General features: G+C 58.3%; 9 protein-coding genes across 9 annotated transcripts; 5 read left to right on the plus strand and 4 right to left on the minus strand.

Moving 5' to 3' along the window:
* Positions 1 to 146: 146 nt before the first annotated feature.
* Positions 147 to 1,354, plus strand: B0H64DRAFT_438985 (adenosine deaminase/editase; the record flags this gene model as incomplete). The annotated part of the gene is made up of 2 exons (XM_062806393.1): positions 147 to 414; positions 480 to 1,354. 2 exons carry the CDS (start codon positions 147 to 149, stop codon positions 1,352 to 1,354), a joined length of 1,143 nt encoding a protein of 380 aa, XP_062662043.1.
* B0H64DRAFT_385411 (NAC domain-containing protein) lies at positions 1,214 to 2,718 on the minus strand. The gene is made up of 4 exons (XM_062803070.1): positions 2,501 to 2,718; positions 2,253 to 2,380; positions 1,927 to 2,100; positions 1,214 to 1,867 (listed from the first exon to the last, which is right to left on the minus strand). Exons 2-4 carry the CDS (start codon positions 2,302 to 2,304, stop codon positions 1,647 to 1,649), a joined length of 447 nt encoding a protein of 148 aa, XP_062662044.1. The 5' UTR covers positions 2,305 to 2,380; positions 2,501 to 2,718; the 3' UTR covers positions 1,214 to 1,646.
* Positions 2,719 to 2,789: 71 nt separating this feature from the next.
* Positions 2,790 to 3,768, minus strand: B0H64DRAFT_385414 (assembly factor CBP4). Its single transcript, XM_062803071.1, has 3 exons — positions 3,503 to 3,768; positions 3,264 to 3,448; positions 2,790 to 3,207 (listed from the first exon to the last, which is right to left on the minus strand). Exons 1-3 carry the CDS (start codon positions 3,550 to 3,552, stop codon positions 3,068 to 3,070), a joined length of 375 nt encoding a protein of 124 aa, XP_062662045.1. The 5' UTR covers positions 3,553 to 3,768; the 3' UTR covers positions 2,790 to 3,067.
* Positions 3,769 to 5,111: 1,343 nt separating this feature from the next.
* B0H64DRAFT_471805 (uncharacterized protein) lies at positions 5,112 to 9,084 on the plus strand. The gene is made up of 3 exons (XM_062807906.1): positions 5,112 to 6,120; positions 6,181 to 8,466; positions 8,552 to 9,084. Exons 1-3 carry the CDS (start codon positions 5,580 to 5,582, stop codon positions 8,683 to 8,685), a joined length of 2,961 nt encoding a protein of 986 aa, XP_062662046.1. The 5' UTR covers positions 5,112 to 5,579; the 3' UTR covers positions 8,686 to 9,084.
* Positions 9,085 to 10,110: 1,026 nt separating this feature from the next.
* Positions 10,111 to 13,510, minus strand: B0H64DRAFT_77636 (uncharacterized protein). The gene is made up of 3 exons (XM_062808738.1): positions 13,167 to 13,510; positions 12,621 to 13,051; positions 10,111 to 12,527 (listed from the first exon to the last, which is right to left on the minus strand). The coding sequence occupies exons 2-3, from the start codon at positions 13,030 to 13,032 to the stop codon at positions 10,234 to 10,236; spliced, it is 2,706 nt and encodes a 901-aa protein (XP_062662047.1). The 5' UTR covers positions 13,033 to 13,051; positions 13,167 to 13,510; the 3' UTR covers positions 10,111 to 10,233.
* B0H64DRAFT_385424 (thioredoxin-like protein) lies at positions 13,399 to 14,752 on the minus strand. Its single transcript, XM_062803072.1, has 4 exons — positions 14,478 to 14,752; positions 14,059 to 14,388; positions 13,596 to 13,957; positions 13,399 to 13,537 (listed from the first exon to the last, which is right to left on the minus strand). The coding sequence occupies exons 1-3, from the start codon at positions 14,610 to 14,612 to the stop codon at positions 13,874 to 13,876; spliced, it is 549 nt and encodes a 182-aa protein (XP_062662048.1). The 5' UTR covers positions 14,613 to 14,752; the 3' UTR covers positions 13,399 to 13,537; positions 13,596 to 13,873.
* Positions 14,753 to 15,457: 705 nt separating this feature from the next.
* Positions 15,458 to 16,002, plus strand: B0H64DRAFT_438990 (uncharacterized protein; the record flags this gene model as incomplete). Its single annotated transcript, XM_062806394.1, has 4 exons — positions 15,458 to 15,587; positions 15,646 to 15,683; positions 15,739 to 15,804; positions 15,886 to 16,002. 4 exons carry the CDS (start codon positions 15,458 to 15,460, stop codon positions 16,000 to 16,002), a joined length of 351 nt encoding a protein of 116 aa, XP_062662049.1.
* Positions 16,003 to 16,598: 596 nt separating this feature from the next.
* Positions 16,599 to 18,234, plus strand: B0H64DRAFT_438991 (uncharacterized protein; the record flags this gene model as incomplete). Its single annotated transcript, XM_062806395.1, has 3 exons — positions 16,599 to 16,843; positions 16,952 to 17,264; positions 17,326 to 18,234. 3 exons carry the CDS (start codon positions 16,599 to 16,601, stop codon positions 18,232 to 18,234), a joined length of 1,467 nt encoding a protein of 488 aa, XP_062662050.1.
* Positions 18,235 to 19,293: 1,059 nt separating this feature from the next.
* B0H64DRAFT_415198 (glycoside hydrolase family 35 protein) lies at positions 19,294 to 22,959 on the plus strand (the record flags this gene model as incomplete). Its single annotated transcript, XM_062805085.1, has 9 exons — positions 19,294 to 19,693; positions 19,778 to 19,874; positions 19,929 to 20,018; positions 20,072 to 20,498; positions 20,546 to 20,614; positions 20,667 to 21,264; positions 21,325 to 22,025; positions 22,063 to 22,486; positions 22,727 to 22,959. 9 exons carry the CDS (start codon positions 19,294 to 19,296, stop codon positions 22,957 to 22,959), a joined length of 3,039 nt encoding a protein of 1,012 aa, XP_062662051.1.
* Between the last annotated feature and the right edge of the window lie 1,393 nt (positions 22,960 to 24,352).

The raw sequence follows: 24,352 nt of genomic DNA on the forward strand, positions 1-24,352 counted from the left end.
GAGATTTTGAGGCTAGGTCCAAACTTCTTGAAGTGTGTGGCGCTGGCGTGAGTCTCATCCCTAAACCGGAACCCCCTGAAGGCCTCAGGCCCTCAGTTAGGTACTTGCCCTGGCAGTTGAATGTTGACACCCCTTACAGGACGGGCATGAAATGTCTGCCGGCGTCTAAGCTCCCACAGGCTAACGGCGTTGCCCTCCATGACTGGCACGCCGAGATTCTCGCCATCCGGGCTTTCAACCGGTTTATCCTCGATGAGTGCCGCCGCCTGGTCGAGGACAGTTCTGCAGAATCCGAGTTCCTCCGAAGGAGAACGCAGGATGAGCTGCCCATCACCTCGGACGAGTGTTGGCACCGCCAACCCTTCGCCTGGCGCGAAGATCTGACCCTCCACATGTACTGCTCCGAAGCTCCCTGTACGTATCTACCCCCATTCCCGCACCACCCCCCCCCCCCCTCCATATGCTAACAACCCCCCCAGGCGGCGACGCCTCCATGGAACTGATCATGTCCTCCCAAGAAGACGCCACGCCCTGGGACACCCCCGCCCCCCTAGCCCCTTCCCCACCTCCTCCCCCCCAACAAGAACAACTAGAACAACCACCACCTTCATCAACACCCACCCTCCTCGGCCGCGGTTATTTCTCCCACCTCGGCATCGTCCGCCGCAAACCTTCCCGCGGCGACGCTCCCCCAAGCCACTCCAAGTCCTGCAGCGACAAACTCGCTCTAAAGCAATGTACATCCCTACTAAACTCCCTCACATCCCTCTTCGTCTCGCCCCGCGGCGCCTACCTGGCCAGTATCATCCTGCCGGAGTCACAGTTCTCGGCGGCGGGGTGCGCGCGCTGCTTTTCGGCACAGGCAGGGCCGGGGGAGGGGGAGGGGGGTGGGAGGATGGCGCCGGTGGGCGGGCGGGTGTGGGACGGGACGGGGTATGCGTTTCGGGAGGTTGTGGTGCAGACTACGGGGAGGGAGTTTGAGTTCTCGCGGAGGGGGGTTGGTATGATAGAGGGAGGGGGGGAGGTGAAGGTGGTGGCGAGCAACCTTGCTGTTGCGTGGACGGCGGGCGGGGAGGTGGAGGAGGGGTTGATTGGCGGGGTGTTGCAGGGGAGGAAAGGGGTTGATGTGAAGGGGGCTAGTTTGACCTCGCGGCGGAGGATGTGGGCGGCGGCTGTGGTGGTCGCGGGGATGTTGGGGGATGAGGGGATAATTGAGGAGTTGGGGGCGGTGTCATACGATGAGGTTAAGGAGGGGAGTTTGTTGGCGGGCAGGAGAAGGGTGAAGGAGGAGGCAAGGAATGAAGCACTGAAGGGGTGGCTCAGGAATACTGGCGATGGCGGGTTTAGTTTGTGATGTCGAGATCCCCCATGGTATATAGTGGCATCCTAGAAGCTACACCGCAGCGACCAAGCCCATCGCCTCCCTCTGACATTGGTCACGTACTCCAGCGATCGACTGCACGCGTACAATCGACCGTGTGTTCCCCGTTGTCCCTCAGACCTAGGTTCTGGGGCCGATGTGATGAATACCGCAGAAACCGCCATTGGCTTATGGAATAACATAATCATGTATGTCCTCGCAACACCAAGCAACGCAGATAACGGAACAAATTGCGGTAGAGTTTTATTTCCCGGGATTAAGCCGTTCACTCGACCTTGTTCTCGAAGCTCTCGCCGGCCACGAGGTCGGGGATCTCATCGTCATCCTCCTTCTTCTGCATGTTCTGGTAGCTCTCGGCCAGCTTGCGGAGCGAGGCAAGCGAGTCGGGGCCGAGCTGGTTGAGGATACCGGGCACAAGCTCCGTCAGCTCCTTGTCCTCACCGTTGCCGTAGATGGCAAAGGTGTTGGAGGGGACGGCGGCGTGAACTAGAAGTCCGGCCGGTTAGTAATTGTTCCGTTACCCCCTCTCGACCGATTGTACGAACCCTTGGGAGCGGCGAAGTGGATGACGTTGCCGTCGCTCTTGAACATGTTGACCTCCTCAATAGCCTGGATGGGCTGGACATTGAGCTTCTTGAGCGACTGCTGCAGCTTCTTGTCGTCGCCGGCGGAGCGCGCGGGCGCGCGCTTCACCTTCCTCCGGGGAGTACCCTTGCCACTATTCGTCACAAAAGTTCGTCAGAATCTCGGATCACTGCGCGGGCGTCGAGGCAATTTCGGCGTGATTGAATCTAGACATACCCTGCCGGCGAGGTGGGTTAGTCGGCCGATCCGGAGCGGGGAAATCGAGAAGGGAGAAGCAGCAACGTACCGATACGAGCGGAAGCACCAAGCTTCTTCAACCGTTCCTGAACGTCCGCCATGATGTTGGAATGTGTCGAATGGAGTTTTGGTGGGGGAGGGACAAGATGGCTGGGGCGACGACTCGGTGAGCTCGAGCTTGGGTTGATCAGTCAGCCTAGGGCAGCTCTGGGGCCACTGCACACACACAACGCCTGGTTTGTCTGCTTCCGTGGGGATGCAATCGTCAGAGGTGCGAAATCGCGGGTCGGAACGTACTCTATCAATCGGGGATAAATTCGGTCCTTGTTTTACCTCGGAGTTTCTTGATAGGCCCGCGATGCCTTCTACCTTCTCTGGTCGTCAGTGGTTGGAGAAATTGTGTGCGCCTGGGCCCTGATATTTTTCGCCGTCGCATAAACTTTTACCCCACCTTGACAGCCGTTCACCGGCCTCACCGAGCCCCTCACCTTGGACGAATTCGGGTCTTCCTCAACGGGCAGGGTTCGGCAAGCAGATCAAACGAGCAGTTTGGGCAACCACTTTTTTATCCCTTAGGTGGTTATGGTAGAAGCTGAGATTTAGGCTTTATTTTTCGTAGTATTAGTTGACCGTTTTCAAAAATTTTGGCCACGGGCTTTACAGCGTTAACATGAACACCGAGATCCTTGCCTATCCAACCATGATGATAGACGGCACTTGTCGAGCTCCGAATCGAGCATATCTTATCCCTCGTAATTCGTCGCTGTGAGAGTTCCTTGTTGTACAATCCAAATCATACACATCGTACAATCGACTAGCCGCCCCTCGTTATCTGTTCCATTCGTATCATCGGGTGGTCGATGATTATGTAGACTCTGTCGGCAACCCAGCCTCTCTTCTCATGGCTTCTTTCCTGGCCTTCACCTCCTCTGCCGCCTTCAGCGCCTCAGCAATGGAAGCTTGCTTCACACGCTCCTTTTCTGCCTCGGCTTGAACGGTCCATACTACGACCTCGTTAACACCAAAATCCGGGGTATCTCCAAGGAGATCTAGCACTCACTTGGCTTGTCGGACTTTGAGTCCCTCTTGAGTCTTGTAACAAAGTCGTCAAACTCCTGCTGCCGCTCGAACCTCCGTTCCAGACTCCGCTTCTGGAGTTCGGGGTTGTATTTTTGGAAGAGTTCCTCGTCAGTGGGCTGTACCCATCTTGTGAAGGCTGGGCCGCCGACGCTGATGGCACCACCACTATCCCACCCTGTCAGCCAGATGCTGGTTCTCATGGGGCTTAGAAGAACCTACGCGACGAGCATCTTAGTCCATAACCACCAGTTGAAGGGTTTTTTGACCATCTTGAAGGGGATAACTCAGGATATTCGGTTAATTATCGGACCTCTGAGAATTAATGATGTCCGTTGTCCTTGGACAATTATTGAGTGAGTCTCTCTCAATTGGCTCTCTGTTCGCTCATCAAGACTCTGCCTCTCACTCGATGAGGTCAGCTGCTCGAAGGCGGCCGGATACGGCAGAAAATTGCCCAGGGAGGAAGGAGGCAAGGGTCCAGCTTGGCTGTGGGGCCAAAGTCATGCACCAGCGGCCCCGCTGAACCATCTGGGGCCGCCAACGGCTCTCGTCTCAGAATGTTTCTTCTTGAAAGTTTCTTTCCGGACAAGGCCCAATGACAGTGCGGCTGGCTCTCTTGCACAACAAGCCGCCTTCGCAAGACAGTATCGGGCCTTTCGCGCAATCACCACTTAGCTTTTGGAAGAGCCCAGCCAGCCTCTTACTTTAACATCACTCAAATGAAGGACGCAGTAAGCGTGTTGCAAGACGACACACACCACGATGAGAACACGCCTCGGGACAGACAGTAGCCGTCTTTGAAACACAAGCTGGGGCCATCCATGAACACAATCTCGGATGCCGGCCGGAAGACAAGGTGCAATGGCTCCTTTCTCGAATCGTACGTCTCTGTGACGTCGAGAAACCAGCTGTGGGTTTTCAACAATGCCCGCTCATGAAAGGCTCAAGAACGAGGTTGGTAATGAGGGGAGGACGAATACTCTGTATGTAATTTGGCGCCGCCGCAGGCTTGCAGGCAAATGCACTGCTCCATCCCCCTGAGCGTTTCGTTGCCAGTCCTGGCAAGCTCCAGCTGCACAGGAGTTCGGTTTAATTCCCGCCTGGTCCCCTCGACAGTCAGCCTGCAGCCCTCCCGTTCCGTGATCGAGCGTGGCGGGTAGGGGCCTCAACACCAATCATGACAACACAGCGGGCGGTTTTTGATACGTGGTCGTGTCAAGTAATTACGCCGCCGCGTCAACACTCGGCCGACCCTCGGGCCTGTACGAAGTACTCGAAAAGGCTTTAACGGGCAGGAGGGTGATCACCCATGCAAAGTGGCTAGCGAGCGATGGAAAACCTGGGAGTGTCTGACTCCGAGGGCGAATCAACCCACTGATCACCGCTGGGAACCAAATCTCGGAGGGGAAGACCCGGAGATAGTTCAGCTGACTCTTTCTCCCATCTGACGAGTTGTCTGTATTGGTACATACACACATTACATCCCGGAACTGCATCGGAACCCAGCCCGACCCTCATCACGTTTCACATCCATAGAGACTTTTCCAAGTTTAAGACTTGCGTTGAGAATAAAAAAAGAAACACGAAAAGCAAAAGCGACTGCCCTCTTCAGAGGGAAAGAAAACAACTGACACTGGACGCCTCGTCGGATCAATACAACAACAATTAAGGGTTCATTACACAGCGTTGTATCGAGACCCTTGACATGTGTAACAACCCCTGGGCCGGGGCTGGCCCCGCGCTGGGCCAAAATGGAACCCACCCTACCCGTCCGAAGCCTGAGGGGTGCACCGGGAAGAGCGGCTTTTAGCTTATCCAGCAAGGCACAATGCATTCCTGTGCCTCCGAACTGTGACCTTTTCAACGACCGCACTTTTCAACACCTTCCCCGGTCCCGCCGGCCATTTCATTCCTTGGGAGCACTGCATGCTTTACTGTTCCACACCTTTCCTTTCTGTATTTTTGTGCTCCAACCTTTAGACGCGCGTTCCTTTGAAGAGACGACAGTGACGACCATCACAGTTCCTTTCCCGAGGTTCTTAGGCTCTTGGCCGTGTTGCGGTTGCGCTGCGGATTCCTACGAGGCCGCCGACTTTCTGTGTCACCTATCGCCCTACTTCGGCGTCTCGCTCGACTCGCCGAAATAAATTTAGAACGACCTCCGGATTTGCCGACACCAAGCTTTTCAAATCGCCATCCAGTGCTGCTGCCATGCGATTAATCTAGACCGGCTACTGAGACGAACGACACCAACAAGTCAAACGGGACATCGACACGTACTCGGCACGTTGGCGTCATGGCGTATAATGGGCAATACGATGGGGGCCCCGGCCCCGGCCCCGGCCCTGGTGGGCGCCAGTATGGCGGAGGCCCGGGATCTCAGCGCCCGCCGCCACAGCGACAATATCCCCCAGGCCCTCCAGGACCACAGCAATACAATGCGCCGCCGCCTCAGCAGCAATACGATCAGTATCAAGACGGATATGGCCAAGGTTATGACGAATACGGCAATGGGTACGACCAGGGTTACGATCAGGGTTACGGCGGACAACAATACGACGACGGCGGCTACGGAAGAGGAGGACCTCCGAATCAAGACTATCAGCAGGAATACTACGACCCGGGCCCGAACGGACCTGGAAGGGGAGGAGGACGACCGATGCCCAGCGGAAGAGGCGGCCCAATGAGGCCTCCGCCTGGCGGCGGTGGTCGAGGGGGCCCCTACCCACCCCGCGGTGGCGGCTACCCTCAAGGCCCTGGTGGCCGAGGCTACCCCCCGCCCGGCCGTGGTGGTCGGCCAAACCCGGCTGAGCGAGCGGCAAACTCAGACCCCGGTGGTGAGTTTGGCAGCCCTTAGCCATCGCATGTCACAGCGGCATGCTAATAATCTATCGCAGGAAACCGAGGACCGCCCATGGGTGGCCCGAGCCCGGCCAATTCTGGTGACCCAGGCTATGCCGGTCCTTTCCCGTCATTCCCCGGCGCCGCGCGCAAGTCGGACCTGGAACAAGAGCAGCAGATCGTGGCACGCATGGAAGGTATGGACATATCAGGGCAGCGGCCGGGGCCGAGAGGTCCGAATGGCCCCCCACAACAGCGAGGGCCCATGCGCCCCCCGAACGGTTACGGAGGACCGGGGCCAATGGGACCTCCTCGTGGCCCGCCGCAAGCGTACCACCCACAAGACTATCCCGATCAACGCCGCGGTCCTCCGCCGCCAGGACCCGGATACGGACCGCAAGGAGGCGGCTATCAAGAGGAGAACTTCGGGCCTCCGTCTCGAAGCATGACGATGCCAACGAGAGATCAAGTGGACATGCGCCAAGCCGGTCCTCTTGTGCGGCGGGATAGCGCCCCTTTCAATGGTCCTCCTCCCCGTGGCATGCCGCAGAGACCGAGCACAGCGCAAGGGATGCGCCAACCTCGGCCTAGGATATACCCGCCGAGCGGCAACGGCCCTCCTCAGCAAGAAGGATACCAGGAGCCCCCACAGAGAGGCGGACCGGACTCGGGCTACGGCCAGGGCCGACCTTCGTCCGTTGACGATTTCTATGACTACTACGGCGGCGATGAAGGCTACCAGGGGCAAAACGCTCCCTCGGCTTCGGCTGCATCCGAGGCCCCGAATTTCGATGCCATGTCCGGGCAGCAGCCGAGGAACTCATTCGACAGGCACATGCAACCCGGTCAGCAGGAGCAGGCTCAACGCGGGCCCGGCAGATACCCCGAAGTGAGCAGGGCCAAGTCCCAGCCCGACTTGCGTAACTCGCAGACGGCCGTGTTCGAAATGGCAGGCGACATCCCGCCACTACCTACGCAGCAGCCCGGCCAGCCACCAGCGGGATTGCCCAGCGGGCCTTCGCCTTACCAGGGTCGTGCCGGCCCATCACCGGTGCCCGGGCTACCCCCGGGACCTGCACCTTACCGACCTGGTATGCAACCTTCGCCGCAACCAGGGCCGGGCCCAGATAATCTTCCCTCTCATCCCACGCCCGTTCGCCCCGGGCACATGCCTGGCTCGGTGGTCAACCTCAGCGATCGGCCGCCGCCGGTGAGGAATTACAGCGGCGCCACCAATTATAGCGGGAACTCGGGCCCCCCTCCCGCAGGCCCCTACCAACAAGGCCCACCGCCTGCTCAGCAAATTCCCGTGCAACCTGCGGCGAAGCCAGCGGAAGCGCCCGTCACCATCGAAGAACTGGAGCACCTGCGCGCCGTGGTCAAGAACGATGCCGGCGACCAAGTGACCGCCCTCCGCCTCGCTAAGCGCCTGGTCGAAGCGTCCGACGCGCTCGTGCCCAACCTCCCAGACCCCAAGGCCCGCGCCCGCTCGCGCGACCGCTACCTCGTGGATGCGCACAAGATCCTCCGCAAGCTCGAAAAGGCCAGCAACCCGGACGCCATGTTCTTCCTCGCCGACTGCCTCGGGCGCGGCCTCTTCGGCAGCGAGCCCGACAACGCGCACGCCTTCTCGCTCTACCAGTCCGCCGCCAAGCTCGGCCACGCCGCGGCCGCCTACCGCACCGCCGTGTGCTGCGAGATCGGCAACGACGAGGGCGGCGGCACGCGCAAGGACCCGCTCAAGGCCACGCAGTGGTACAAGCGGGCGGCGACGCTCGGCGACACCCCGGCCATGTACAAGGTGGGCATGATCCTGATCAAGGGCCTGCTCGGGCAGCCGCGCAACCCGCGCGAGGCCATCAGCTGGCTCAAGCGCGCGGCGGAGCGCGCCACGGCCGAGAACCCGCACGCGCTGCACGAGCTGGCGCTGCTGTACGAGAGCGCCGAGCCCAACGACGTCATCCTGCGCGACGAGCCCTACGCCTGCCAGCTCTTCCAGCAGGCCGCCGAGCTCGGCTACAAGTTCAGCCAGTTCCGCCTCGGCTGCGCCCACGAGTACGGCCTGCTCGGCTGCCCCATCGACCCCCGCCTCTCCATCATGTGGTACAGCCGCGCCGCCGTCCAGGAGGAGCACCAGAGCGAGCTGGCCCTGTCCGGCTGGTACCTCACCGGCAGCGAGGGCGTCCTGCAGCAGAGTGATACTGAAGCCTACCTGTGGGCGCGCAAGGCCGCGATGGCGGGGTTGTCCAAGGCGGAGTATGCGATGGGGTACTTTACCGAGGTGGGGATTGGTGTGGCGGCGAATCTGGAGGATGCGAAGAGGTGGTATTGGAGAGCTGCTGGTAAGTCAATCTTTTTTATTGTTACTCTCCACCCGCCTAGGAAATGGGCAAGAAAGAGTGAGCGGATGCTGACACCCAATGACAGCCCAGGACTTCCCCAAAGCGAGAGAGCGGTTGGAGGACCTCAAGCGCTCCGGCAAGAGCGGCCCGCGCGCTAGGGAGAGGATATCGAGAAGCAAGATTGGGAAGCAGCAGGAGGGCGAGTGCTCGGTTATGTGAGGGGCACGAGTGGGTGGCGAGGTGAAGCAGTGAGCACGCAAGTGTTGCCTTAGTCGGGGCATGGATAATGATGGGGATGATATGAGCTGGCAAGACGGTAACGCGGAGTGACCGAGATGATGGCCTACGAGGCGACGCGTGATCCGGAAAAGAGAGGAATGAATAAATGCTCGGCTTCTCAGCCGCTAAAATAGCTGCTTCGTTAGTAAGAACTTGGCGGAGTCGAGGTGCTAGAGGAAGCCAACTGGCCAGGATTTGTTTGTATGTACTTGTAGAAGCTGAATGTGAAAAGATGGAAAGGCATATGGCGTGCAGGGTGCCTGGATTCAAGTGTGATGCACAGGGTGAGAGGATGCATGGCGATGCAATGGCCGACTGACCGACTTCATAACATGTCACAGCTATAGAGGTAACCATGGGGATTTGTTAGTTAACAATGTGCTAGAGTGTGCTGTTATATTGCTCAATATGCCCCAAAGACAGAGTGCCAAATAACGACATAAGTGAATCCAGTAACCACACTTAAATTCCCAAACCTCCAAGGTATATATCCATCCAGACATTGCTGCATCCGCAAACACCATCCTGAACGACTATATCTCTCTCAGCTTGGGACCCAAGCCTGGCTCTATCCTGATTCATTTCCCATTCCCAACCGGCACCTCAATGTACATACCAAATATGTAGCAGGCCGCCCAACAAGAAAAACAAAACCACAAACAAGCAGACAAATAACTTCCCGCTCAAACGCCCCTTCTCTTCCTCGTCCCCGTCTCCCCCGTTCTTTTGCTCCTTAGGCTGACCTCCTTTCTTCTTTTTCTTCGTCTTTTTCCGGCTCGGCTTTGTGGTGGGACCCTGTTCGTCCATTTCGTTCGTCACCACAGGCTCGTCAGACCCCTATTCCTGTGCTGCCTGGTCCTGGTCTTTAAAGAGATCCCGCACACTCCCCCGAACCGCCTTCTTCTTGAACCGCTGCCGCGGGATTCGCAGCGAGCCGCCCGCGTCGGCACGGTAACCTGGGCCTCGGGCGTCGTTTTTGTTGTTGACATCGTCCGGCTGCTGGTCGATCACCGGGTTCTTGTTGTCGGCGTCCTTCTTTTCGTTGGTCACCGTGTTCTCGTTGGCAGCGTCCTTCTTGTGGTCGACCACCGGGCCCTTGTCGCCGTTGGTTAGTGCGGCGTCCTTCCCCATGCCGGCATCGTGATGCACCTCGGCGGTATCGACTTTTGTCTCGCTAGCCGGATCCTTTCTCTCCATCTTCAGCTCAGCGGCGGCGCCGTTAGTGGCCACACCCTCCTTCTCAGCACCAACAACAGCCGCCTTACCACCCTTTTTCTTCCCCTTACCACCCTTCTTTCTCTCCACGACACCCTTCTCCCCAGCAACCTTCTTCTCCACAGCCCCTTTCTCCTCACCTCCTTTGTCCCCAGCAGCCTTCTCCCCAACACCATTCCTCTCCCCAGCACCATTCTTGATCTCCCCAACCCTTTTCTCACCAGCACCAACCACCCCATCAGCACCCCCGCCAGCAACAGACGAGCAAACATCCTAAGTCTGCCCATCACCGCAGGCATGGTCGCGCTTCTGGTCCGCCCCAACCCCCACACCCACCACACCACCACCACCCACCTCCACCTTACCCTCCCCCATGCGATCCCGCCTCGGCGTCGCATTGTAGAGATCCCCATCCTCCACGCTCTCCAACAAATGACCGCCCGGCGTCGGCGTCGGAACCGGAACCGGAGCCGGGGTCTGCGGGCGGGCGGTGGCCCCCATGTCGTCTGCCTTGCCCACAGCCGCCTTGCCCTTGCGCTTTTTCTGCTTGGGCCGCGACGACGGGCCCAGCGCGTCGGCGGGTGAGGAGGACGCCCGCGGTGGGTGGGCGTCTTGGGCGGGCGGGGGGCGGGACGGCAGGGCGGGCGTGGGCGCAGCAGCAGCAGCCGCAGCAGCCGGGTGGTGGTGGTGCTGCTGCTGCTGGTGGTTGTGGTGGTCGCGGGGGTTTGTCGTCGTCGTCGTGGGCGGCGGCGGCGGCGGCGGCGGCGGTGGTGGTGGTGGTGGCAACATCCACGACGGGAGGCGCCTGTGCTCGGCGGCGCCACTCCCACTCCCGCCCCACGGACGGCGGCGGATCACGGTAGCGGAGAAGCCCAGCTCGAGACGGACGTCTCCGCCGCTACGCGCGCCCCGCAGCTGGTCCATGGCCTCGAGCTGGCGGAGGAACGGCATCTCTGGTGGTGGCGAGTGGTGGTGCGCGCTTCCTCCCCGCTGCTCGAAGGGGTGGTGGTGGTGGGTGCGGCTGGGGGGGTGGCCCTGGGGGGCCACCCAGTCGTCGGCCAGCGTGGGAATGCGGGTGCCCTCGTCCTCCCAGCGTGGGAGAGGGGCCCACGTGGGTGCGGCGGGCGCCACGGGTGCCGGAGCGGGTGCCGGGGTGAATTCCGGAGCCGAGCTGTCGAGTCTGGCCGTGTTGTGGTCAGGAATGTTGACAGCTGGCTCCTCCGGCTCCTGTTGCCCCAGGTTGGGCGGCATATCGCCAAACGTCGTTTGGCGAACCGGGCTGCCCGTGCCGAGCCGCTTGCCGTGAGGGAGGATCAAGGCGCTCTGCGGCGGGGAACCGGTGGAAGTCTCCGGGATGCGCACGCGGATGTCCATACTTCTCGTAGGCCTATGGGAAGAATGGATCCCACCCTCGGGGAGCGCGTTGCAGTTTTCGAACACTGCGTTCTCCGAGGGCGGTTTTGTTTGCATCGCCGTGCTCTCGCTTGGACCCGAGCTGCGATCTTGAACCTCCCGATGGGGGTCCCGGACTGGTGTGGCTTTGGCCGTAGAGGCGGACTGCCGAGAGGGCCTGGGGTCCTGGTCGTAGGGGCTTCCATTCGACGGAGAGGGATTCCCACAATCCCGAGAAGACGAGCTCCCGTTACCTGCCGACAGATGACTAGCCTTGCTTTGTCGAGGAGTTTGGTTCCTATACCGATAAAACTTCGAGAAGAAGGGGTACGTAATCTTGGCGGCATACAGCTGGGGGTGGCTGCAGATGATTGCTTTCGACCTGCGGACGGCCAGGTGAGTGCTGTCCTCAGAAACGAAGCGACCAAGGGCATAAAATAAGCCTTTGCCAGACTTCTTCAGCTCGCAGTCCTCCACGTGGCCCCACTGACCAAGGTAGTCAGCCACGGCAGTCCGAACATCACGGTGGGTTATTTCGCCGAGTCGAATGGGCCCGACGTGGACGGTGCGTGATTTTAAAACGCACCGCTCGCAGGGACACGGCGCGAACATCTCCGGTGGGCTTTGAATCATCACATGCTTATTCAAACAGTCCGGCCGGGGACGCCAGGTTCCGCGACCCGTATTTCCACCCGCTGCTTGAGAACCGTTCTGTGAATTGTAGGTGGAAGCGCCATTGTTGTTGGTCGACACAGAAACTGAGGAGGGCTGGCGACGATGCTGTTGAGACGCGCCCTCGGTATGCTCCGGCGGTCTTTGTGAGCGGCTTGGAAGTCGAGACGGGCCGGCAGCCTCGACACCAGCGCCTCGTGGGGCTAAAGAACGGCCTCGAGATATGGCGGATATTGGTCCCGATTTCGAGTGGTGGTGGCCTTTGGATCTTGACGGCGCACCCACGGTGGTATCGGTGGAGGTGTTGACAGATGGGGACCGCTGAACGTTTGAGGTGTCGGTTCCATCCGTAATGGTGACCGTCGTATTCCTCGTATACTCGAAGAATGAATTATCCTGGAGCACATCGTCCAGCGGCAGGGCAATGGTGCTTGACCTGCGCCGTACGTGACCAAATCGGGGGATGGAACTCGGGAGCGGCGTGTCAACAGCGACGTCGTTGGCTAAACTACAGTTAGTCACATCGTTCCAAGAGGAAGAAAATGTAAGAAGCCTGAGGAGAGGGGAGAGAAGAAGAGGTTTCATGTTGCACGTACCATCCACCGCGCGATTTTGCAACGAGTTCCGGGCGTCATCAAGACCGCTGGCGAGCGTATTAACGTGCGCGCGGTAAGGCTGTAGAGCACAGGGACCGTAATGGTGATGATACCAATACCCTAGCGCCCCACGCACAATGCCGAGAACCCACGCGTCGCAGTCGGCGATGTCCTGGGCATCCGGTGGCGATAGGATACTCAGGATATCGCACCGTTGATCCCACGATCCTAGGCGATGGCGGTTCTGCTCGTGGGTGAGCCAACGGTACACCCATTGCTCGGCTTCGCTGAAGATCGCTTCGCCCAGTTGGTGGTGAGCGGCCGAGGGGTGGTTGTTGGGACCGGGCAAAGGAACCCAGCACACACCGGAAGAAAAGGGCATCCGCGCCTGTTGGGGGACGAAGTTTTCCATCTTGGTCAAAATGCGGTCGCTGTTAATTGACAAAAAGGTGCCGTTAATAAACAATCGCAGTTACAGCACGCGGGAGGCATGAGAACCGCGCGCATCGAATGCTCCGAAGAGGGGAGGAGATGGATTTTACTTACTATGCAAAGATGTGTTGTGGGAAGAAAAAACAAAAAGAACAGCCAGTGGTGCGGAAACCGCGGGGGCTTTTGTGCCCGAGCAGTAACGGGCAAAGCGAGGGGAGAGTTCGGACGGCAGTGGGTTCCCCAGGAAACCAGGCCGGTCAAAGCCAGCATCTCATACCCATGCGCTTTTTAATACACCCTCGAAGTTCCATCGTCTAGTCTGATCACATATGGTGACGCTCGAACTCGATTTCCCTACCGCCGACGATCTGTTCCAAGATAAGTCATCCTTCGAGTAGGCGAGGAACATGGCGGTTACCATTACGGATAGAATTGGACACCTCGAATGTTCAGCCGCCGCCACCACCTGTTTCTCTAGCAGAGCGCTTTGAGTTAGCTTAGCAGACGTTAGCCCGTTAACAACTGGGCAGCGTTTCTACCCACCGTCGCGGGAAGCAGCTCAGTCACTTGCCGTCACTCACCACCACTGTCCTCGTCTTCACCAAATCAGAAAGCACGCCCCTCCAAAATGTGGTGGAATCTTTTAGAATCAGCGCAGTAGGTGCCACTAGTGGTACAATGAGTAGAGACGCAGCCAAAGCAAAGGGAGTAATGGGCATTTTCCCCGCGCACCAAGGTCCCAAAGCAAACTAGACCAACAAAAACAAAACACCCACAAAGCGGATTGAGACAGTCATGCAAGTCTCCGATGCATAGCTACCTCATTTGGGCAAGTCGTTCAGCATCTTCAGAATCTCCGACTCATTTTCTCCCGCCGCCACCTTGCCATTATTCCAATCCACCGCCTAAACAAACTCTCAGTCAGCCACCACATCCACTCCAACAATTAAGCAAACAACAACAAGAACAGCCAAAAAAAGAAATCAAGAAAAATGAGAAAACCTACCACCGGCCTCTGCAAGCTCTCGACATTCTCCCCAAACCTGCGCAGCGCCTCCTCCTGGTCCTCCGCGCCCTTCACGATCGTGCCGACACGCGCCTTGCCGACATAGTCCAGGATGGTGCGCAGCTGGTCGGCGGTGGGCGGGGCCTCGGTGATGTCGAGCTTGAACTCGGGCCGGCGCACGGCGTTGCTCTGCGCCGTGTGGTCGCTGGCCTGGTCCTCGGTCGAGGTCTCCGAGGCGGCGGCCGATGCCTGGCGCAGGGCGGCCGCGACTCGTACCGAGGCGGGCGAGGTCGCCTTGTGGAAGAGCGTGATGATGTCGATGGGTTTGTGCTTTGAGGGGGGGGTGGTGAGTCACGCTACACTGGTTTTGGAATGGGGGGGGGGTTGTTATTAGATGGTTTTGGTATGGTCATTCTTACAAATCGGAACATTTTGGATGATGGTTTAGCTTTGGATTGTGGGTTTTGTGTGTGCAATCGCGATGTATTCGATGTTTTTATGACTTCCCTGTTGTTTCGCAGCAAACGAATGAAGTGAGGTTGAAATGGCTCCATTCAGCGGCTCTCAAACGGACGGGACAAGGATCTTGCAAAAGGAGCTTGGGCCAGGCGACTCCACATGCCGCTGTGGGGAGTCTTGGCGCGAGCGTTTCAGCATTCGAATTTCGAATTCAGGTCTGGCATTCAGTTCTTGAACCTCAATTCAAGGAAAGAAAAGCCATCCAAAGTTACCGCTACCAAGTACGCACATCGCATATATACTTAAAGTTATATATGCACAATGTAGAATCACAATTTCATACTTTCCCATTTTCTTTTAGATTTTAGATCCTGTTTTCGCCTCTGGAAGCGCCAAGAGAGGCAGACGCCGTGAGTTTGCGTATCACAGAGCCAATCCCTGTCGCTGTCTCGCTCTCTTGAGACGAGGCAAATGTGGTGAATCATTCACATTGAGGACAATGTTGTTGAAAAGGGTGGATAACTATTCGGAATGTAGCATGTTTGACATCAGTCTTTCCGTAGAAATAAACGGAACCTTTTCTTTCTTTTATTTTACTCATTTCCAGCTGGCTTTCAAATAATGCGTTTCTGCCGAACCCATCACCACAGGTAGTCTTCTAGTTTGATAGTCGGCTGGAATCGGGACACGACAATGCATTGTTCCACAGCAAAACTGCCCTGGCAGTCCTGGAATCTATGACGTTTCTCGGGCAATCAATCGTCCCTTCTCCACGACCTGTGCCTGGCATGAGGTGGGGCGGGATGACGTCGAGTTGGAGAACCACCACAAACCTCATCTACAAAAGCATGCTGAGATGGAGTTTACTACTCTCTGAAGGTCAAACCAATTCCTTAAACCAGCAATTATCATTATCACTTCAGACCATTACAAAATCACAATGCAGTCAAACGTCGGAAACCCCCAGGTGTACGAGGCCGGTGACCAGCGCAACGCCAAGACCACCGAGACAGGCTCAGGAACCCGCTACCATGAGGGGACAGCAAATGCGCACCTCCAAAACGACCCGAGTATGACTGTGCTTTACCAATGTTGGATAGCAATGGACAACAGCTAATGCGCCTCTAGAGGATCAAAGATCACTCTCCAACCGGGCAGCCGCTGAGGTGAGATGCTCCTTGACAGCATTGTCCTTTTACTCCAACTAACAATGACGTCAAGGTATCCGAGGAACAACAAGAGGAATCTCGTGAGACATCACTACACAAACAAGACCCAACGCTCCCGGTAAGATGAGAGAACTTCCGTTTGGTTAGACGAAGCAAAGGCACCTATTTCAATCGCTGACTTCATGCCCCCTACGTGTAGGCCAAGGCGCACGGGAACGAGCCGTCAAAAGGCGCCAAGATCGACGCCGAGCTGCAGGCCGAGGAGGAGGCGACGCTGAAAAAGAAGGGCGAGAACATGCCCGGGAAGAAAATGTAAAGATCAATTGGACCACGAGTGTATGGGTATGGGTGTCTTGATATGAAAATTCATTCAAGAATTGATTGGTTATTCGTGGCTCACCGCTTTGCCGTTAACTAGGTGAAGAAGGGAAAAGTCGAGCGCTGGTTTGGTGAGGAATGATGGGTTGCGCCACCCTGCCTGTCTATCAAGGTGCTCGCGCCTCCCAAGCCAACAGCAACAGCAGCATCCTCCAGGGTGCTCTTTCCCGTGCCAGAAAAGATGCAAATAAAGGAGCTCCCCGAGCCTGGGCCATTTCCAATTCAGTTCCGTTCTGACCTGCCAAATGAGACCCTGGAATTAATTGAGCAACGTGGACCTTCTTTATCGAACCAGCTCAGCGCTGTTTGTCAACGTCATCACCGCTAAACGGCACCTATCAATACCTCTTTTTACCTTCGCCAGCATCAGCAACAGCAACAACAACAACCACCACCTAAAACATGACTTCGACCGATATCGCTCCACACTCACCAGACAGCACCTCGAGTACTCAAACAATGCCCGAACCCTCCCAGACTCCGGAATATACTCCATTTGCATCAATTACCCCGTCACTCGCAGAAGAACCAACCATGTCTCCAAATCGTAGCACCCTCATCGTCCACACCTCCCTGCTCTTCGACCCCATCCAGAAAGCCTTTCTCGAAAATGTCTCCGTCGAGGTCAACACAGAAACCGGTGCCATTGTCCGCCTCCATCACCGCAACACCCCCGACCTCCCCTCACCCCTGTCAAGCCGTGACATCGACCTCCGCGACAAAGTCGTGCTCCCCGGCCTCGTCGACTCCCACACCCACATCTTCCTCCACTCAGACAAGTATGCCAACCTCAACCCGCCCCCCCCCCCCCTCCTTTTTAACCTCCACCCTCCCCCCTTTTCCACCATCCACCCCTCCATCCCAATTCTAACCCCCCCTTCTTACAGAGACCGATTCCACTCCCTCCAAATGCGCGACGAATCCGCCGTCGAGCGCACCGTGCGCGCGACCAACCACGCCCGCGCCGGCCTCCTGGCCGGCTACACGACCTACCGGGACCTGGGCACCGAAGCGCTCGGCAACGCCGACGCCAACCTGCGCGACTGTGTCAACCGCGGCCTGACGCCCGGCCCCCGCCTCTTCGTCGCCACCGAGGCGCTCGCCTCCTCGGGCGGCTACGAGATCCGTACTGAGAATAAGTTGACTCGTGGGGGGCCGCTGGGGTTGGGGTTGCCGCGCGCGGCGGATGTGGTGGATGGGGTGGAGGGGGGTGAGGGCGGGGGTGAGGAGGCGGGTCGGGGAGGGGGCGGATGTGGTTAAGTTTTATGCGGATTATCGGCGGAGGGTGATGCGGTTCCCGCCGGATGTGGCCGGGCCCGGGGGGAGGGTGCTGTTTCCGCCGGATCGGAGGGAGCGGAACCCCGCGGTGGTGCTGTTCTCGCAAGAGGAGATGGATGCGATTGTGGTGGAGGCGAGGATGGCGGATGTGCCGGTCGCTGCGCACGCTGCGGAGACGAGTACCGCGCTGATGGCGGCGAGGGCGGGGGTCACGACGGTGGAGCATGTGTTTGCGGATCGGGATGGGTGTATGGAGGCGATGGTGGAGGAGATGTTGGAGAAGGGGACGATTTGGGTGCCCACGCTTGCGACGGCTGAAGAGAGTTTTGGGGAGGACAAGTTTGATAGGTGTAAGAGGGCCGTGAAGGCGGCGCATGATAAGGGGGTGAGGATAGCCGCGGGCGGCGATACCGGGGATTTCAACCATGGCTTGAACTGCAGGGAGATGGAGATCATGATCGAGGCGGGCATTCCGATTGAAGACGTCCTCGTCGCGGCCACGCATACCGGGTGGCATGCCTGCGGCGGTGACGCGTCGGGATTCCGGTTCGGGTGGTGGGACGAGGGCAACCGGGCCGATATCGTCGCCCTGGACACGGACCCGCGGAAGGACGCCAAGGCGATGCGGAAAGTCAGCTTCGTCATGAAGGACGCCCGCGTGTGGAAGCGGGATGGCCGGCCCGTGGACATGTTCCCTGCCACGCAGTGGCCGGAGGAGGCTGCGGAGTCGAGCGAGGAAGAGTGCATCCAACTCAGGCAGAAGCCGGGAAGGGCGGCAACATTTGGGATCCCGAATCCCACGGCGTTGAGCATCCGCGGCTCTGGGAACCCGACTCCCGCTGCGTCGGATGTGGGCTGGGAGACCGACTCTTTTGACGTCAAGCTCGCTTGAAATGTCACATTCTTGGGCTAGTGCGTCATCTATACCCGATATCTTTGGCTACAAAAGGTTAGATAAAACGGCGTTGGTACAACTAGACCGCCTGTCCGCCGGTTCGGATGGCCTGGCGCTCCTATATTTATGGTTAGGTAGAGCTAGAAAAAATAGAGGTTCCATCACAGTTTCTACAATACTTACACCTAAGATGGTTGGTTACCTTCTTTTGACCCGTACGATGGTTGCATTACGGTAACAAAAGTTCATTCTGGAAGGTATTACTTTATTTCATGAAGGCGTCCTGCATTGGGACTTTCGAGAACCGATCTGTGTTCGGTGTCCGATGGCGTCTCACAGGACGAGGTCCCACAACCGCAGTCTCTTACCTTGGTAGTGGAATCTGCGGAAGCGTTCTGTCAGAGCTTTTGTAAAGCCTCATAGGACGGCCAAGGAGGACAATACTCGAACAAGTCTAACGGTAACATTCATCCTGTTACTCAAGATCGAGTTCCGCGGAATTGGACATATAACTCTGAGATTTTGCGCAAGAATTGGTACGGTTGGGAGACTGTAGGGAAGTTCTCGGGTAGATTACTTGTGTCCCGTCTTCCAAAATAGTATCGGGGGGGTAGGAGGCGGAGGTTAATCTTTGTTCTTGCAGGCCGTGTTGTGAAAGCAGGTCCGTCGACGGTCAGGGGTCGGTCAAACAAACACTCCATCCCGTCCCACGGCACGTAGCTACATGTTTCACAAGGGAAACACCCAAAGAGTACAATCTCAAGAGATAAATGGTTCTGAAACGACATCTATGCTACGAGGGACGCCAAGTCCGACATGTGAAAGTGCCGCCTTGCCATCAAACCTCAACCACGCGACACGGAACCAGTTACACCACCACCCACCTTTGTACGAGCAACCCGTTTTGGTGACTGATTTTGAAAGTACTAAACCGCCACCATGCGCAGTCTGGACCATTCTCCAACCCTTTCAAGTCTCTCTCCTCTTCCCCCCCTTCTCCCCCCCTTTCCCAACTCCCATCCCACAACCACCACCACAACAACAGCAACAACCACCATGAAACTCCTCCCCACCCTCCTCACAGCAGCAGCCCTCGCCCTCAGCACCACTGCCCTTTCCCCCTCCTCCCCACCCCCCACCACCAACAAACGCAACCCCATAACCTACAACCCCCCAACCTGGGACAACGCCTCCCTGCTCCTCCTCGGCGAGCGCTTCCTGCTCTTCGGCGGCGAGGTGCACCCCTTCCGGCTGCCCGTCCCGTCGCTCTGGCACGACGTGCTCGAGAAGACCAAGGCGCTGGGCCTCAACACCGTGTCCTTCTCCGTGCCGTGGGCGCTGCTGGAGGGGAAGCCCGGTGAGTTTAGGGCCGAGGGGGTGTTTGATGTCGGGAAGTTTATGGAGGTGGCCAGGGAGGTGGGGGTGTGGCTTGTGGCGAGGCCGGGGCCGTATATTAGTGAGTGTTTTCTTTTTCTTTTTTTTTTCCTGGGGGTTGTGTCTTTGGGGTTTGGGGGTGGTTGGCTGACGATGTGGGGGGTAGATGGGGAGGTTACTGGGGGTGGGTTGCCTGGGTGGATTCAGAGGTTGAAGGGCCATCCGAGGACCGCGGATGTGGATTATTTGGCGGCGACGGATAAGTAGGTTGTCTCGGGGTGAGGTGGTGTGGGAGCCACTAGCTAACACGCTGATAGTTATGCCGCGAAGATTGGGGCCATCATCGCCAAGGCTCAGATCAACAATGGAGGGAAGGTGATCTTGTATCAGCCCGAGAGCGAATACAGGTATGTGCTCATGGTGGCATCCGAGTTGGGATGGCAGTAACTAACAACTGTAGCGTCTCGAGAACACTGATCGGTTTCAACTTCCCGGACCCCGGATACATGCAGTACGTGGAGGACCAAGCCCGAAGAGCAGGGGTTGTGGTCCCCTTTATCAACAACGACGCATGGAACGCGGGTCATAACGCGCCCGGAACCGGCGTGGGTGAGGTTGACATATACGGCCAAGATCTGTACCCTCTCGACATCAACTGCGACGATATGGCATGGGATAAGGGCTCGCTGCGAGATAGTCTGTACTCTTCTCACCTCAATACCAGCCCGTCGACGCCCTACGCAATGCCAGAGTTCCAAGGAGGCGTGGTTGATTATTGGGGCGGCTCGGGGTTCGCTCGCTGCGCAGAGAGGTTCAACCACGAACAGTCCCGCGTCTTTTACAAGAACAACTTTGCGGCCGGCGTCAAGATCTTCAATCTTTACATGGTAGGCTAGTCTTCTATGAAGCTTTAGACTGTGACTAACACGAACAGATATACGGGGGCACCAACTGGGGAAACCTGGGCTACGACCGCGGATACACTTCCTACGACTATGCTGCCGTATGAACCCGCCCTCATAGCATACACTCCTTATCCCTAACCATGAAAACAGGCCATCGCCGAAGACCGCACCATCGCCCGCGAAAAGTACTCGGAACTCAAACTCCAAGCCCAATTCTTCAAGGTGTCCCCGGGCTACCTCGAGGCCACCCCCGATCTCAAGCCCACGCCGGGCTTTTACAGCCCCAACCAAGAAATCACAGTGACGGCCGTCGTCGGACCCGAGGGATCATTCTACGTCACCCGCAAAACTGCCTACAAAGACCCGGGCCCTGTCAGCTACACCCTCAAACTGCCCACATCCAAGGGCGTAATCACAATCCCGCACCTGGGCGGCACGCTTACGATGCCCGGGCGCGACACGCGGATCCACGTAACCGACTACCCAGTCGGGGATACAACACTGGTGTACTGCACCGGCGAGGTCTTCACATGGCAGGAATACGAAGGCCAGACCATCCTGGTAGTGTACGGTGGGATGGGCGAGACACACGAGCTGTTGATGAAGCGGACTGCCTTGGGTATGTTCACGAAGACGAGCCCCGGCGTGAAAACCAAGCAGGATGGCCAGCACCTGTATGCGCAGTGGAAGACGACAGAGGACGAGGAGCAGTTCATCCGCGCTGGGAATCTCTACATCTACCTCATTGGTAAGTCCACCTCCCTATCAACGCCAACAACGCACTCCCAGCTAACCCCTTACCATCCAGCCCGTGAAGCGGCCTATAACTTCTGGGTGACCGACCTCCCGGGCCACAGCCCACTGATCATCCGCGGCGGGTACCTCGTCCGGTCCGCCAAACTCGACAGCGACGGCACGCTCGCCATCCGCGCGGACTTCAACCGCAGCACCGCCATCGACCTCCCCCGGGGCGTCAACACGGCCCTGCTCGAAATCATGGGCGTCCCCCGCTCCGCCAAATCCGTCACCATCAACAGCCACCCCACCACCCACACCCTCAACACCGCCCCCAACGGCAACAACCACTGGCTCGTCCGCACCGATTTCCAACCCCCATCCATCACCCTCCCGGATCTCCCAACCCTCCCCTGGCGCTACCTCAACACCCTCCCCGAACTCTCCCCCTCCTACACCGACGACCACCTCTGGCCCCTCGCCAACCACACCACCACCAACAACACCTACCTCCAAACCCCCTCCACGCCCACCTCCCTCTTCGCAGCCGACTACACCTTCCACGCCGGCGGCGCCCTCCTCTTCCGCGGCCACTTCACCGCCACCGGCCACGAGACCACCCTCACCCTCCAGACCCAAGGCGGGGTAGGCTTCGCATCCCTCGTTTGGCTGAACGATACCTTCCAGACGGACGCCGCGTGGGCGGGGAACAGCACGGCGGCGTTCAAGCGCGCGACGTGGCCGGTGCGGCTGGTGGCGGGGGGCGCGATATGTGTTGACGGTGGTGGTGGATAATATGGGGAATGCGCAGAATGGGTTGGTGGGTGGGGATGAGATGAAGGCGCCGAGGGGGATTATGGATTATAGGTTTGGGATGGGGGGTGGGGGTGGTGGTGGTGGGGGGGAGGCGCCGGAGGTGGAGTGGCGGGTGACGGGGAATTTGGGCGGGGAGGACTATAGGGATGAGGTGAGAGGGCCGTTGAATGAGGGCGGGTTGTTTGCGGAGCGGATGGGGTATCACCAGCCTGGGGTGCCGGAGGGGGAGGGGGGGTTTGTGAAGGGGAGGAGTCCGTTGGATGGGATTGAGGAGCCGGGGGTGGGGTTTTGGACGGCGGAGATGGTGTTGGATATTCCGGGGGAGAGGTGGGATGTGCCGTTGAGTTTTGAGTTCCCTGGGATTGATGCCGGCGGGGGATCGGGGCGGTATCGGGCGGTGTTGTGGGTGAATGGGTTCCGTGAGTTTTCTCCTCTCCTCTCCTCTCCTCCCCTCTCCCAACCAGTCCTTTTCTCGAGTGATGTCTGTCTGTCTGTCCCAAGGGGGTATCACAACTGAATTCACCGTACCCCCGAGACATGCATCGCATATGCACGGGAAGCTACCTGCTCCAGCCTACCTCATCTAACTTGCTCCGGCGCCGTCCCACCTAACACCGCCAGCCATATCCCAATACCTACTAACGAACACCTGCCGACAGAATTCGGGCGCTACATCAGCCATATTGGCCCGCAGACGTCCTTCCCCGTGCCCGAGGGCATCCTCAACTACCACGGGACTAACACGATTGCGATCGCCATTTGGGCAACTCAACCCGGCGGCGCCCGCCTCTCGTCGCTCAGCTTGAAGGCCGGGACGCCCGTGCTCACGGGCCGACAACCGGTTGTCAACGTCGCGGCACCGGCGTGGACGGCAAGACCCGGGGCGTACTAATTGACGATCTGATCCTCTCCCCGCACCTCTTTTTTTTCGGTTAGTTAGCGGTGTCAGTGAGAAACAATTGGATATTTCCCCTTTTGTCCTCCCGATTCCGTCTCCATGGGGCGGGGTCGTTCCCAATCCGGCACGCCGTGCAGTTTTTGTCTTGCAGTAGTCCGCGTACCTGCATACTTAGACTGGAGAGGAGCGAGGGGTATTCTGCGCGGCAAGACAGGAACAGGTCTAGTTAGCCTTTTTGGATGGGGACCGGGGTCAATATTTGCGGTGAGGCGGCGGTCAGTTGACCCCGGATTTGGGTTGTTGCCCAGCCGAAAACAAGAAAAGAATGAGAAACATCGTGTTTCGGTTCGCTTCGGAACTCTCTCGGTTGTGCTGTACCCCTGTCTGGCTGGCGGCGAGGCTTGGCCTGGGGTTTGGTGGCTTTTTCGCTGCCCGTCATCATCTCGCTCTCGCGGGAGGTCCCCAGGCCGAGTGTGCCAGGCTGGCGGGCTGTCGGCGGGGGTGGGAGGAGTGGCAGTGTGGCACAGCAACAAAGACATTGGTCGCCGAACCAGCCCGGGCACCCGGGCGACCAAGTTGGTCACTGTGCCTGACCCGAATGCGGGGAGCCGGGGCGGCAGTGGCGGATGTGAGAACCAGGCTGCCAGGCTGGCCGGCTTGGGGGCGTTACGAGACAATTCAATACAGTACGCTAACTCTCAGAACGGGCAAGGGGAAATGAAGGGACCGTTGATTCTTTGACTCGAAAGTGATGGGTGAGACATGATGCACACCGTAGACCTTTGTTCGGCTCACCGCTTTTGAGCTGGATGCCGACTCACTCCCGAACGGTGAAGTGGGTGCCGTGGTGTGGTGCGGTGTGGTGTGGTACTCGGTGTGGTGTGGTACTCGGTGTGGTGTGGTGGCGTGGCGCCGTCACGTCAGCGGAGCAATCGTTGGTGATGAAGGCCAAGGAAGGACCTCTCAGCCTTGCATCGTGTTGCGAGGAACCTGGACACCCTCAGCAGGAAAAAACCAAGGCAAGATTCATCAGCGGGTGTTAGCCGCAATTTCTGCGTTGCCACGCGTGACCGTCAATTGCAACCAGATTTCATGGCGATGCGACGTGACGAGCTGAGGAAGGGCTGCAAGGGATGCGCAGAAAATGCGGGGGATGAGAGCTGGGAAAATCGAAAGTCCCGGGGTGGCACAGGTGGGAAAGGGAAAGGGAAATGGAAGCGTGGAAAGGTTGCATTGGCAAGGACCAGGGACAGGGGGCTAAACCCGATCGAGGTTGACAACCAAGCAATGCCAAGCATCGTGAACTTCCGAGTCCAGCGGCAAACACCGAAGCTCGGAGCACAAGGAGGGTTGTTGAACATCGGACGGGAGCATAGCTCGGGTCTGG

Source organism: Chaetomium fimeti (assembly GCF_033439085.1).
Source record: "Chaetomium fimeti strain CBS 168.71 chromosome Unknown B0H64scaffold_2, whole genome shotgun sequence".
NCBI lineage: Eukaryota > Fungi > Ascomycota > Sordariomycetes > Sordariales > Chaetomiaceae > Chaetomium > Chaetomium fimeti.

Bases quoted from the DNA above. Each gene is read 5' to 3' on its own strand.
- B0H64DRAFT_385411 (XM_062803070.1), bottom strand. From the start codon at position 2,304: ATGGCGGACGTTCAGGAACGGTTGAAGAAGCTTGGTGCTTCCGCTCGT. The intron at 2,101-2,252 runs GTACGTTGCTGC...TTGTGACGAATA, and splicing joins TGGTGCTTCCGCTCGTATCG to GTGGCAAGGGTACTCCCCGG. The intron at 1,868-1,926 runs GTTCGTACAATC...CCGGACTTCTAG, and splicing joins CCACTTCGCCGCTCCCAAGG to TTCACGCCGCCGTCCCCTCC.
- B0H64DRAFT_385414 (XM_062803071.1), bottom strand. From the start codon at position 3,552: ATGGTCAAAAAACCCTTCAACTGGTGGTTATGGACTAAGATGCTCGTC. The intron at 3,449-3,502 runs GTAGGTTCTTCT...AGGGTGGGATAG, and splicing joins TGGACTAAGATGCTCGTCGC to TGGTGGTGCCATCAGCGTCG. The intron at 3,208-3,263 runs GTGAGTGCTAGA...ACGAGGTCGTAG, and splicing joins CTCAAAGTCCGACAAGCCAA to TATGGACCGTTCAAGCCGAG.
- B0H64DRAFT_471805 (XM_062807906.1), top strand. From the start codon at position 5,580: ATGGCGTATAATGGGCAATACGATGGGGGCCCCGGCCCCGGCCCCGGC. The intron at 6,121-6,180 runs GTGAGTTTGGCA...AATCTATCGCAG, and splicing joins GGCAAACTCAGACCCCGGTG to GAAACCGAGGACCGCCCATG. The intron at 8,467-8,551 runs GTAAGTCAATCT...ACCCAATGACAG, and splicing joins GTGGTATTGGAGAGCTGCTG to CCCAGGACTTCCCCAAAGCG.
- B0H64DRAFT_77636 (XM_062808738.1), bottom strand. From the start codon at position 13,032: ATGGAAAACTTCGTCCCCCAACAGGCGCGGATGCCCTTTTCTTCCGGT. The intron at 12,528-12,620 runs GTACGTGCAACA...ACTGTAGTTTAG, and splicing joins GCAAAATCGCGCGGTGGATG to CCAACGACGTCGCTGTTGAC.
- B0H64DRAFT_385424 (XM_062803072.1), bottom strand. From the start codon at position 14,612: ATGGAGCCATTTCAACCTCACTTCATTCGTTTGCTGCGAAACAACAGG. The intron at 14,389-14,477 runs GTAAGAATGACC...CCCCCCTCAAAG, and splicing joins CATCCAAAATGTTCCGATTT to CACAAACCCATCGACATCAT. The intron at 13,958-14,058 runs GTAGGTTTTCTC...GAGTTTGTTTAG, and splicing joins AGAGCTTGCAGAGGCCGGTG to GCGGTGGATTGGAATAATGG.